A 12,205-nucleotide genomic window follows, 5' to 3' on the forward strand; every position below is an offset into this window, starting at 1 on the left:
CAGGGTATGACTCTCAGCAAGCACGGGAAGTTTCGTGCAGATATGTTGTATATCTGCTGAGTTATGACTGTTCAAAGTTTTTTGTGTGACAAATTGTTGACGGTCATTTTCACTTTCCTGTTTGGACCCCTCCGCCTCAACGAAACCTCAATATTTTTCATCAGGCACCTGAACACAGGTCTTAAGGCTCCCCTGATGCATGTTTGAGGTCAACAGATTTTTTTCCCTTGGAGGAGGAAACTGTCTCGTAAAAAAAGGCATTTCCTGTTCTCACTAGGGGGCGCTAGGCCTAATGGGTAATATTTCAATGCACTCGTGTTAAGGGTGGGATACCACACATACATGCCAAATATGAAAAAGATTGAACGTTGTGTCAAGGAACTATTAGTCATTTACTGAATTTGTAGTTTTGCCGAAAAAATGGCCGACTTTGGCACCACGCCCAGGTCAGACCCGTGAATGAAAACGCACCATTTTCAAAACTTAAGATTTCATATGTCTCCTGAACAGTCTCACCAATTTTGAAGATGATCCAACTAACTCCCTCGGCGAAAAAGTCTCAAATGTGCACCCTGTAAATCGATAAAAATTTCATATTTGATCCAAAATAACCGATTTCCTGTTGGGTTTGGAATATGGGTGTAAATGCTTTTTTGGAGCGGTTTTGGACAAGGTATAGACCCCCCAAATTTCATTGCTCTACGCTGACAGACCCTAATGTTATAGACCAATTTTAACATTTCAAGGGGGCGCCACTGAGCCATTTTGTTATATTTTTTTGCAACGTTGCAAAATTATCGAAATTTACAATTTTCCGCACGTATGTGCAAATTTTGGTGACTTTTCGTGCATGTTCAGGCCTCCAAATTGGCCGTTTTCATATGCCCTGAATTAAAAAAAAAAAAAAAAAAAAAAAATCCTTTGCAAAACAATAGGGCCTTCGCACGCTTAGTGCTCGGGCCCTAATTACCCCAAGAACGGTCAGAGATGTAAGACAACCAGAGGATATAATATATAAGAAAGACAGGGCATGTGGTGGTAAAGGATAGATTGTTGAAACAGGACAATGTCATTATCAGTGGCCAGGGGCGGACTGGTAATCTGTAGCTTCTGGAGGATCACAGAACGGCCGCAGCCTTTTAGTGGGTAAATGAGGAGCAGCATTTAGTGTGTAAGCTACTTCATATGCTGATTGCAGTAATTCTGACCAATTTATTAAGTCTGTGTGTGGGCCAGACGTTATTGATTTTATGACAAAGGCTGGGGGCCGGATGAAATTTGTCCATGGGCCACATCTGGCCCCCGGGCCTGACTTTGGACATGTCTGGTCTAGACACATTTTCCTCATTTTTCTCTCAAAGTGAACAAAATTGATGCATTTTACAATAAAATATTTTTTTTAATTCTCCCGGGGGGGGGGTGCCCCCGGACCCCCCTAGAGGGTCTGTTTACAGCGATTCTTGTGGGCTGGGCTGAGTCAAACTCCAGGGCTGCTTTTTAGTCCCAGTCCGCCCCTGTCAGTGGCGTAAGGCAATGCACACAAGAAAAAGGTGTCGATAAAAAAAGCTACCTCTGGATCAGGTCGGCTCTTTTCCCAGTCTTTTCAGCCCTCGGCACCCATCTCAGTAACTGAACATTTGTGTGTTCATCCACAACTTTACCAGTGATTTTGGCACCAGGGACATCATTTTCGGAATTGGTAGGTTTAGCTCAGTAAACATCTCGTACGTACACTGTTTCCATGCATTTACTACTGGGACAAACGGGAGGTTGACCCGCCTAGCAGCAATTGCTAACGTCATGAATATTAATTAGCAAAAGTGAAGTGTTGGTTGCAGTACGCCATTGAAGTGAATCGTTAGTGTATACTGTATGTTATGATAGAACAGCAGAAGCAGGATGTCAGCGGCTGATGGGCATTTGCGGTAGAGGGAACTCTGGATGGCCTGCAACTGCTGAGAAAGGATGACCTAGAGCAAAAGGATGACAGAAATAGGCCTTCATTTTAGGTATTTTAAATCACGTACAGTGAAAGACTAAAAAGTGAGACAGCAGTAGTCCCATTAAATGTCTTACTTTCCAGGTATAGATGTCTGCCCGGGCTGGTGAAGGAAGACAGCTGTCTGTGGTCATTATGCAGGAAAGTGGAAGAGAAGGAAGAGGAGCTTTGATGGGGAAATCCACCGTTAGGGGGTGGAGCAATTGGAAGCTGCCTTTTGTGGCGAGCGCGGCAGTTTTGGAACCAAACCTGTGACAAAGCCCGCAGCATCAAGCCATTTTCACCAGTTTTAATTTCTTACTGTGTAGGTTTGTACCTGTATGACCCGCCGACTCAGTCCTGTCATTTCCGCCAATTTCTGCAGAGTTACGGCATCAGGGTTGTTGTCTCGGGCGAACTGGTTTTGCATCACCTAAATAAAACGGATTAAGTCTACAGTCAAGTGTGTGATAGGATGTGGGGTTTTGCCTACCTGCAGCTGCTCCGCCGTGAATGACGTGCGCGCTCTCTTGATGGGCTTGGGTTGGCTGTCGCGGTCACAGGGTAGCGCCCCCTCCAGGGTCAGGCCGGTTCCTGCAGGGGATTGCAAGCCAACCAGGCAGTTTTAGGAAATGGGATGGCCAGCATTGAATAATCATGTTTCACTGCCATTGACGGCTCTAGACGTTCAATCCAATTTGACGAGCCCTACCAGTTAAAATATGAAATGGACGTCTTTTGCATTTAATTTATACTAAAAATAAAAGGTAAATATTCTTATATTTGTATTAACTCTTTTTACATTTTTTGTAAAAAAAAAAAAAATAAATAAAAAGGAACAAAAAGTAATAACTAACAAGTAAAAAAGTCAAACATTTATTTTCTTTAACCCTTGAGAGTCGAAGGACGCGCCGGCGCGTCCTCAGCGCACGTCGTCTTTGAAGCGCCCTCACGTTTTAATTACGTCACCCACATGCCGTTGGTTGGTCTCGTTTTAAAGTGCGGAAGTTGCGGTTTACTCTCGTTATTATTTGAAGTCAATCGACCAACTAAAATGTGAGATATTGTCATTTAAGTTTTATAGTTTTGTTGTCCTCTCAAAAAAACATTAAAACGCTGCATGGATCATTTGTTTATGTCTATATTTCCATCATTTCTTGTCCTTTTTCAAAACGGAAGCTCCATGAAAAAAACGCAAATCAAACGAACCCTTTCGAAGTCACAGTGGAAGCACAAAATGCGTTTTTTTTTTTTATAAATATAACTGCCGTGCGAGGTTCCACCGAACGAGAGGGAGGAGTGCTCTGAAGCAGCGAGGTGGCGAGCGACGGCCGTTTGGATCAAGCAGCGACTTTGTGTGACTTTGAGAATGAACGGAAAACTAAATTTAGCGCAAGCAATTGTGCTTTTTGATCAACTTGAGGAAGAGGATGGTCCAAATTCGTCATCATCGTCTTCTTCGGAAGAGTCCTCGAGTGAAGATAGTGACGGATTTGAACACGTGGGTGACGCCATCGACGAGCAGAGGTAAGCCAACTCACTTTTTTTTTTAAATCCTGAAAAAGTTTCTTTTGAAAGTTTCTTTTGATATTGCAAGACAAAGTTAATTTTGATGCAATATAAGTGTGTGTTTGTGTATATAATAATAAAATGTGCATATCAGATCAAAGTCGTACGTGCACTGTGTGTATGCCAGGCAGGAATTTATAATTTGTGGTGTTCTTCTTTCTATATGAAGATTAGGGATGTAGCACATATTCAGCTATGGTATTCTTTCTATTGTCATATATATAGATTTCCATTATTATTTATTGCTGCATATATTTTTATTTTATACTTTATTATTTTCATAAATACTGACTTATTTTCATGTACATTTATAGTGACAATGAAAGCAAAGTGAAATGAAAATGGAAGGGTGGAAAGAGGACCGAAGTATGGGCTGTCTGATGTAGCCCTGTGTCTAATTCCAGGACGAAACTGCTTTTCGGAGTGACATGCCTGAAAAAAATTTAACTTGTTTATTGTAAATATTTTTGAAAATACTTTTTTCCCCCAATGTTAAATATATATATTTCCCCCCCCACAATCAGTCTTCTCAATTTGTGTATATAAATGTGTGTTCAAGAAGCTTGATTGTGTGTACATAGTTTTCATCAAGTGATGGGCCGCAATACCTAAACTCATAAAGAGATGGCCTCTAAACACTTGTGTTAGATGGTATATATTTTTTCACTGTTCTTCACTGTTTGGTCTGCTGTATATAACCTGTTTTGACTAGAGCATGTTTAAAGGCAGAAAACGCCTATGGCTATACCTTTTGTTTATGTTGAATTGTCAAATATAAGACTATTTATTCTAAATTTTTTTGGTTGAATGTTCATCCTAACATGTTGAATAAATATTACAAAGTTTCAAAACGGTTCGTTACGCATGTTTGGTTGTCAATTGGACATCAATATTAAAAATTTTGACAAAACAATTTTGGAATTTTTGGTCTTTTTGGGCCCAAAATGATGATTTATAATTGGCCAGTGAAGGAAACAACAGTTTGGACATGAAGTTCAAGGTGTCACAAAAAAAGGGACCAAACCAGGCCATCGTAAACAATTCTTTCTTTGAAATATAAAGGCAACTTCAAAGGCATGCAAAATCAGACAAAATAGGCCCAGACCTTAAAGGGTTAATAACTTTTTATATTTAAATGTATTTTATATCTAAAATATATTTAAATATAAATATGAAATATTCTCTTCTTAATTTTTAATGTTTTTTAAATGAATTTTTGGAGGAATACGTATTTTAAACAAAAAAAGGTAAACTTTTTTAATGAAATATATATATATATATATTTAAATTTTTTAAATGTTTATTTCTAAAAAGAAAAAAAAACAGTATTTTTTCCTTTTATTTAGTTTTTAAGTAAAAAAAAGGCAAAATAAAACAATTATTCTCTGTTTTCTGCAGTCCTTAAGTAAATAAGATGATCATCTTTGGATGCAATATAAATGAGATATTGGCAAACATCACCTTTTGCTTTGTAAAACATAGATCATATTCATAGTCCGAATGCAAGCGTACCATTTCTGGCAGCCCTGCGCAGGTTGTCGACGACGGCGTCGTAGTGCAGGCGGCACAGCACCCTGCCTTCCAGCAGGCCAAACTCCTCTCCCGTGGAGAGCTGGCGTTTGCAAGAGAAGCAGGCGAAGCAGGCCAGGTGGTAAACGCTGCCCCGCGCCCTCCGCACCCAGTCGCTGGCGTGCACCTGACGCCCGCACTGCGCGCACTGACTGCCGAACCTGCTGCACCGCACAGAAAAGTGGTTCAATCAATGCCTCCACTTAGTCTACAAGTTTTGTATTTTATCATAGGCATCAAATTCACTTCATCTGGCGCTCAGTGATTGTGTTTTACGCCCACTGATTGTGATCGATGTCCAATCCAATTTGCCTGGTGGGCTGGCAGCGATCCTACAAGCAATGGATTGGATGTCTATAGCCGTCAATGGCAGTGAAACGGGCGAAACTTAGGGGGTGCTGGAGGTGCGGCGGCACCTGGGCCTCCGGGGGGCCCGGTTTGCAGCCATAACAGGGGTGTGGTTGGGTGAGGGGAGGGTCAAACAGAATATTACAATGATATGCTGCGCTGTAATATAGTATTTAAGTGTTCAAATATAACCTCCCCGGAGGCCCACTTAGCGGGCGTGAATAGGACGTGGTTTAGCGAGGGGAGGGTCATCCAGAAAGGTTAGTTGATGCTCAGGCTGGAATACAGTGTTTAAGTGTTAAAATATATCTGATACACCCGCACACCTCTTGCTCGATTGGTTGTCGCCTGCAGAAAATTTTCCAATTGCCCCCAACACCACATATTGGACGATTATCTTGAAGGGCCTGTAAAACTGTGGATCGGGCTCAACAAATAATCATCCCCACTAGCCTGAGTTATGCTTCTACGTTGTGGTGATGGCGTACCGACTATGGCGCCAATGAGCATTCGATAGTTCAGCGGCAAGGGAACACGTTGCTTTGTAATTCACCGCCAAGCCACTGGAGGGCTGTGGCGTTGTGTTTGTAAGGTTTGTGGGGACTCTTCTCGACTTTCTCTAGGTTTTTTTTTTTTCGGTTACACAACAATGCCAAAGGAGATGGAACGCCAATCTTTATAATACCTTGACAAAACATTGTACAGGATGTCGTACTTCCTCTTCGACGATCCTCTTGGTCCATTTTTGAGTCTAGCGCAAGAATGTATGCAAATGGCGGTGATTTCGCGCTGAACAGGAAACAAGTCTGAGCGGACCAAGCACAGTCCATTTGCGTCACGTCACCACGTGTTGACGCTACTTGTAGTCAGAATTTTGTGGGGCTGCACGTCAGGCTCCGGCGGAGGGTCGTAAATTGGGTCTGTCTTGACGCCGTAGGTCTGCTGCAGAAGCATAAGTCAGCCTTAAGTCCTCTCAACCCACCGGACCTTCACATCCGGGGTCCTGTTTATAGTTATTGCATCTGGGCCCTGTTCACATTTGTTTGAGCACTGCAGTGAAACGTGATTATTTAATGCTAGCCATCCCAGATAAAATGGATTTCTTTATCACCGTCAGCGGCAGTGAATTAGTTAAATTACAAAATCATGACAATCATAGTCCAATTTCATTTGTCCATAATTGATCATTACCATGAAGAGGGGCTAACTATTATTATTTTTAGTCAGAATAATTGGTTTTGCCTCATTTATCTTCAACATCTCACTGTCAAGAGCAGAGTACTACATGTACACCGTCTTTACTATATATTCATTACACATTAAATTATAATTTTGATGGAACTAAAATGTTAACAGTACTGTTGAGAGTTGGCCGATACTATTGTTCAATGACAGCATTTTAAAATAATATTGGATAATATCGACATTGGCTTTGGGCAAATGTACTCGTTGCCTTCAAAGTGAACGTAGAAGCCTTCTGCTTTTGTACAAGGGCTGGTCACAGTTTAGCACAGCAGTTATGCATATTAACCATTAGATATCTCCAAGCTAAGATGCTTGCGATTTGTTATATGAGCAGACTATTTGACCTGGGCATCACAATGCAATTAGTCATAATATGTTAAGTCCAAATTTTGGGAGTTGGGCAAAATCAGGGTATCGGTTATCGGTTAAAAAATCATTAACGGACAACACTAGCACTGTTAGAGTTTGCACATTAGCTCATTAGTCATATTAACTCAAGCATACTGAGAGAGCAGACTCTCGCCTAAGCAGCCAAACTTAGAGCATCGCCATATTTGGTAGCGTGGGCACTCCCCCTTAGTATGAAAGAAATTATTACTGACCTCTGTGACATTTGATCTCATTACTCCAAAATTGAATTACCGTATTGGCCTGAATAGAAGACGGCCCTGATTATAAGACGACCCCCTCTTTTTCAAGACTCAAGTTTGAAAAAAGACTTTTTGAACACAAAATTGATTTTCATACAGAAAATAATTACAGTACATCTGAAACAAATGATTATAACAATATATTTCAGAGAAAAAGTTTTGCCTCATTCAAATCTTAATATCTGAACATTTAAATATGTAAACTAAAGTGCAATCACATTCACAAATGAATGGTTTATGGTTTTTAAAATGTAAATAAACCAATCTATTGTGATAAAACAACAAAATTGCAATAACTGCATTAACCATCAAAGTGAGGTCAAACTGTAACTGTAGTCTTGAAACAAATCTTAATAAGGAAAAACATTGCAATAAAATAATGCAAACTGGTTAAACTTGAGAGTTGCTGAGATCTGTCATGACAGAACATAACTCCTCAAGTTCAGCATTCGCTTCAGTGATATCTGGCGCCATCTCGTGTCGTGAATGGGTATAATGTCTAGACCCCGAATATAAGACGACTCCCACTTTTTCAGTCTTATTTCAAGGCAAAAAACACCGTCTTATATTCTGGCCAATATGGTACCTTTCGTTTCATACAATACAATACAATATCCTTCAAGTTTGGTAATAATCGCAAAATTCCTTTTCTGACCTCCATAACCTTTGAACTCATTACAAACATATCCTGCAAGTTTGATCATGATCCCTTAATCATTTTTGCTTTATCGTGAATTTCAATTTCTGACCTTTAACCTCATGACCCCAAAATCAATCACCTGGCTTCACCTACAGGTAGAGATAAATATAACACAAAATGAGCTGTGAGTTGACTATCAAAATAATCATTTGTGGCTGCTAAAAACCAAGGCTAAACTTGGCTCCGCCCCAACATTATAAGAACGTTGAATTTAAGACCACAATTTGTTGTTCTTGATGTGTCTTACCTAAAGTAGTCTGACTTGCAGTAGACTTGTTTGTTCTTGACGTAGCAGCTGCTCTGCTGCCGAAGAGAAGTCCTGCAGACGGAGCACTCGAGGCAGCCCAAATGCCAGTGGTGTTCATTCACCTGACGCACAAAGTAGCTTTATGATCCCTTTAAAAGCCTTGAAATTCATCGTTTTTGGACTGACCTCGAGCAGGTATCGGTCGTGGATGTCTGCACCGCAGCTGGCGCACAGACGCCACCGCCGCTGAGGCCCATTGGCCGCAGGAGGAGAGCACTGACAGGCAGTCTGCGGAGGGCTGAGCACCCGGTCTTCGCGCTTCACCTGTGGCTTGGACTGCGCCACAAGTTGACAGTTGAGTAGTTACTACTTGTATATGTATCACGTATGCTATAAAATAGTTTTTGTATTTTATATGTATTAGAATGCAATCTTTCTGAACAAAGTCGTTAGTCTAACATTCAGGCCAAAAATTGTTCAAATTTTAATCATGGGATAAATCTTATAGTCCAAATGTAAAAATCACATTTCCTAAAATGTGTAGTTAATCAAAAACGTTGCTTTACCAAATCTATAAAATATTTATGTGCCACACAATAATAACAAATATATTTTTCACATTTTGTAGAGCCTTTCAAGGACACTGCACAGAAGATAAAAACAACACAGGTTAAAAGCAAGATAAAAGTAATAGAAATGTATGTATGTATGTAAAACTGTATTAAATGTATGAAAAATGTACACAAAAAATACTACATTTAAAATAAAATTTATGAAATGATGTATAAAATTACATGGTGTCAAGTATATAATAAAGTGAAATACTATTATTCAAAACTAAAGTTATAGTACTTGACCAGAATCTAATTTCAAAATTATTAAATGTATATTTAAAACTGCAGATTTTCTCTGGAATAATGTGCCAAAAGATTTTTTTTTTTTTTAATTCATAATCAAGTATGCTCTTAAATTCTTGAAATGTAGCCAAAAACTAAACATAGAATGTAATCTTTTTAACTTTCTATCTCACATGACTTTTAGACATTGATATCATTTCAATTAGGAGAACACCTGGAAAGATCACCTTTAACACTTTCATGCACCAATTTTGATATATAGACTAGGGTCATTCAAAAAATTAGTTAAATTTTTCAGTATAACGACTTTTAAGAAAACTAGAAGCTTACTTTAAAAAAAAAAAACAAACATCTGTTTTACTCCTTTTGCACATGGATTTATTTATTTATTTATTTTGCAGATTTAAAGAAACCCAGAGTTTGGGCAATTAACATCATGGCCGACCAAGAAGAATGCTTCAGGATCAAACAGCGGTCAGTTATCAAGTTTTTGATTGCTGAAGGGTGTAAACTGGTTGAAATTCATAGGAGAATGTCAACTGTATATGGTGTTACGTTTCAGCTGAAAAAAAATGTCCGAAAAAATGGCACACAGTTTGAAAGTGATGATGAAGTAAAAAGTATCGGTCCAAAGACTTTTACCCTGAGGGAATACGGAAGTTTGTGCACAGATGGGAAAAGTGTGGGACAGTGCTGGAAGACTACGTTGAAAAATAATTTAAAAAGTAAGCGTCCATATGAATTGGAAGTCCTTATGCCGAAAAATTCAGCTTATTTATTGAATGACCCTCGTATATTTTTTACCCTTACAGGGCAATCATTGAACTCACTGGCTGCCATTGACTGTGTTAGAAGTTGTCAATAGCACTAAAGTGAACATTCACGGCCAGTCCTCCCAGTTTAAATGAATGGGACGTCGATTGCCATCAATGGCATGCAATGAATTAAATAGTATGAAAAAAATATCTACTTTAGAGTGTTACTTGGGGCCGTAACCAGTGTGTATTACTGTCTTTATTCATTCATTATATTAATTTATACATTTATTCAGAAGTGTGAAATATAATATAAAAAATACAATCACGAGTAATAATTTTTTTTTGTCTTATAAATGGTTAAAGGTCAAAAGTGTCACCCAAAATATATATTTTTAATGAGCAAAATAGTCACTTGGTCAAGGTCAAGTGTCTGCTTTTGCCTTAGCTGTCCCTAAAAGGTTTTAAGACAAATAAAAATAAAATAAATAAAGAAATAAATGTCAATCAATCAATCAGTCAATCAAATTTATTTATATATCCCTTTACAAAATCCGAAAGGAAGTGCTTTACAACAAAAACATGGCTCAAGATAAATAAAAGGCAGAAAGTATTATACAATGACATTAAGAAAAAAAGAAATGAAACAAAAACAGCGCATCGCAATAAAAGTCAGACAGTAAATTAAATAATAAAACCGATAAAATCCAAAACATTAAAAACCCTTAAGCAATAAAACCAGGCTATCCTAATCTGGGGAAAAGGCGAGAATGTAAACAAAAAATGTGCACATGTAACTTAAATCCTAAATGCAACCTATTATGTCATAAGATTTATGATGTCATGTCAACTAGCAAAAAAAAATTTCCCCCCTCATTTTAAATATAAAATAACACTGTCTTATAATGAGTATAATAGTTTAAAAATGTCTGACTCAGGAACACTGTAATCTTTTTTTAAAAATCTTTTATTTATGCATGATTTGAAATTATTTTTGTCCAACACGACTATTTTTCTACTTTAAATGCCTTTTCACCTGCTACAAATGCTATCTTCCTTTTCTTGCATGCAAGTATTTTCAAAGCAAAGCCACTCACCATATTTTGTTTCTCGGAGCTTGCCCGCTTGCTGGTAATAATGCGCGGCTCCCTTTGCACATTTTACTTCCGGCTCCCCTGAAAATAAAATAACTGTCCAAACCCCACTCTCTCTGCCGCATTTAAACCCAGGCAAAGACAATGAGACACAATTAGACGGCAAAATCGGATCGATTAAAAGAGAAAATACGCTCGCAATTAGTGATGGATTGAAAGGAGAGTGTCAATTTCATGTGCCAATCAAGGAGGGTGGGGAAAAACACGTTAATAGCTCATTTCATCATTCAAAGTGCACTTAAAAAAAGTCAAGAGGCTGCAAATGCAGATTGGGCTATTGATGCAAGACAATAGTAGCCCGTGAAAAGAGCCTGATTGTACCACTTTTTGGGGGACATTAAAGCTGCATTCACTGACAACTTGCACTTAAGGTAGTCGAAGGAGTATCAGGGAACACACAAAGAAAGGGGAAAAAAGGCCTACAGGAGGAAAGTTGTAATATTACGAGATTTAAATCTGCTCTGTGCCACTGTGTTTATCAAATAGTCTGCGATAGCATGTCCAAACTTCGGCCCAGTGTGCCGTTCTTATTGGCCCACAGCAATTGAAAATATCATTTGACTCAGGCACACACAAGAAGCTTAAATTCAGTCTACATTAGAGTTGGGAACGTGTGGATACCTCACAATACAATAACATTTGCGATACAAGGCTCACGATAACGATGATCTCGATACATTATCCTAGAATCATTTTTGACCATTCTACAAAACAACGAATAAACAGAAAAACAAGCTTTTTCACCCTTCTGCTGTAAATTGGAATGTTTATCACTCGTAGACGTCCAATCTGTTTGAAGTGGGAGCGATGGCTCTTGGCAATGAAAGAACATTCATTCACTGCCACCCTCCCAGTTCAAAGGGATTGGACGTCTATGGCCGTCAGTGGCAGCCAATGTCAGGCAATGAGTTCATTTTGGGGCATTTCAAGTCATTTCCTGTTGCTTTTCAGTCACTTCCTCTTGTGGGGGGCATTTATGACTCACCTCTGGTTGATTTTGGGGCATTTACAGGTCACATCCTGTTGATTTTGGGTTAATGAAAAGGAAGTGACTCAAAAATGTCCCCAAAAGAATAGGAAGTGACTCAAAATCAGCAGGAAGTAACATGTAAAAGCCCTGAAGAAAAAAGTCG

The 12,205-nt window shown here is 38.9% G+C and overlaps 1 protein-coding gene across 1 annotated transcript; it reads right to left on the reverse strand.

The window, feature by feature from the left end:
* Positions 1-1,073: 1,073 nt before the first annotated feature.
* Positions 1,074-11,086, reverse strand: LOC130913492 (LIM/homeobox protein Lhx6-like). The gene is made up of 8 exons (XM_057832152.1): positions 11,016-11,086; positions 8,493-8,642; positions 8,307-8,428; positions 5,060-5,280; positions 2,472-2,572; positions 2,316-2,411; positions 2,077-2,248; positions 1,074-1,970 (listed from the first exon to the last, which is right to left on the reverse strand). Exons 1-8 carry the CDS (start codon positions 11,016-11,018, stop codon positions 1,903-1,905), a joined length of 933 nt encoding a protein of 310 aa, XP_057688135.1. The 5' UTR covers positions 11,019-11,086; the 3' UTR covers positions 1,074-1,902.
* Between the last annotated feature and the right edge of the window lie 1,119 nt (positions 11,087-12,205).

This window comes from Corythoichthys intestinalis, chromosome 3 (genome assembly GCF_030265065.1).
Source record: "Corythoichthys intestinalis isolate RoL2023-P3 chromosome 3, ASM3026506v1, whole genome shotgun sequence".
Taxonomy (NCBI): domain Eukaryota; kingdom Metazoa; phylum Chordata; class Actinopteri; order Syngnathiformes; family Syngnathidae; genus Corythoichthys; species Corythoichthys intestinalis.

Coding starts and splice junctions, on each gene's coding strand:
- LOC130913492 (XM_057832152.1), bottom strand. Junction 8,429..8,492: donor ACGACCGATACCTGCTCGAG/GTCAGTCCAAAA, acceptor TTTGTGCGTCAG/GTGAATGAACACCACTGGCA. Junction 5,281..8,306: donor TGCAAGTCAGACTACTTTAG/GTAAGACACATC, acceptor TGTGCGGTGCAG/CAGGTTCGGCAGTCAGTGCG.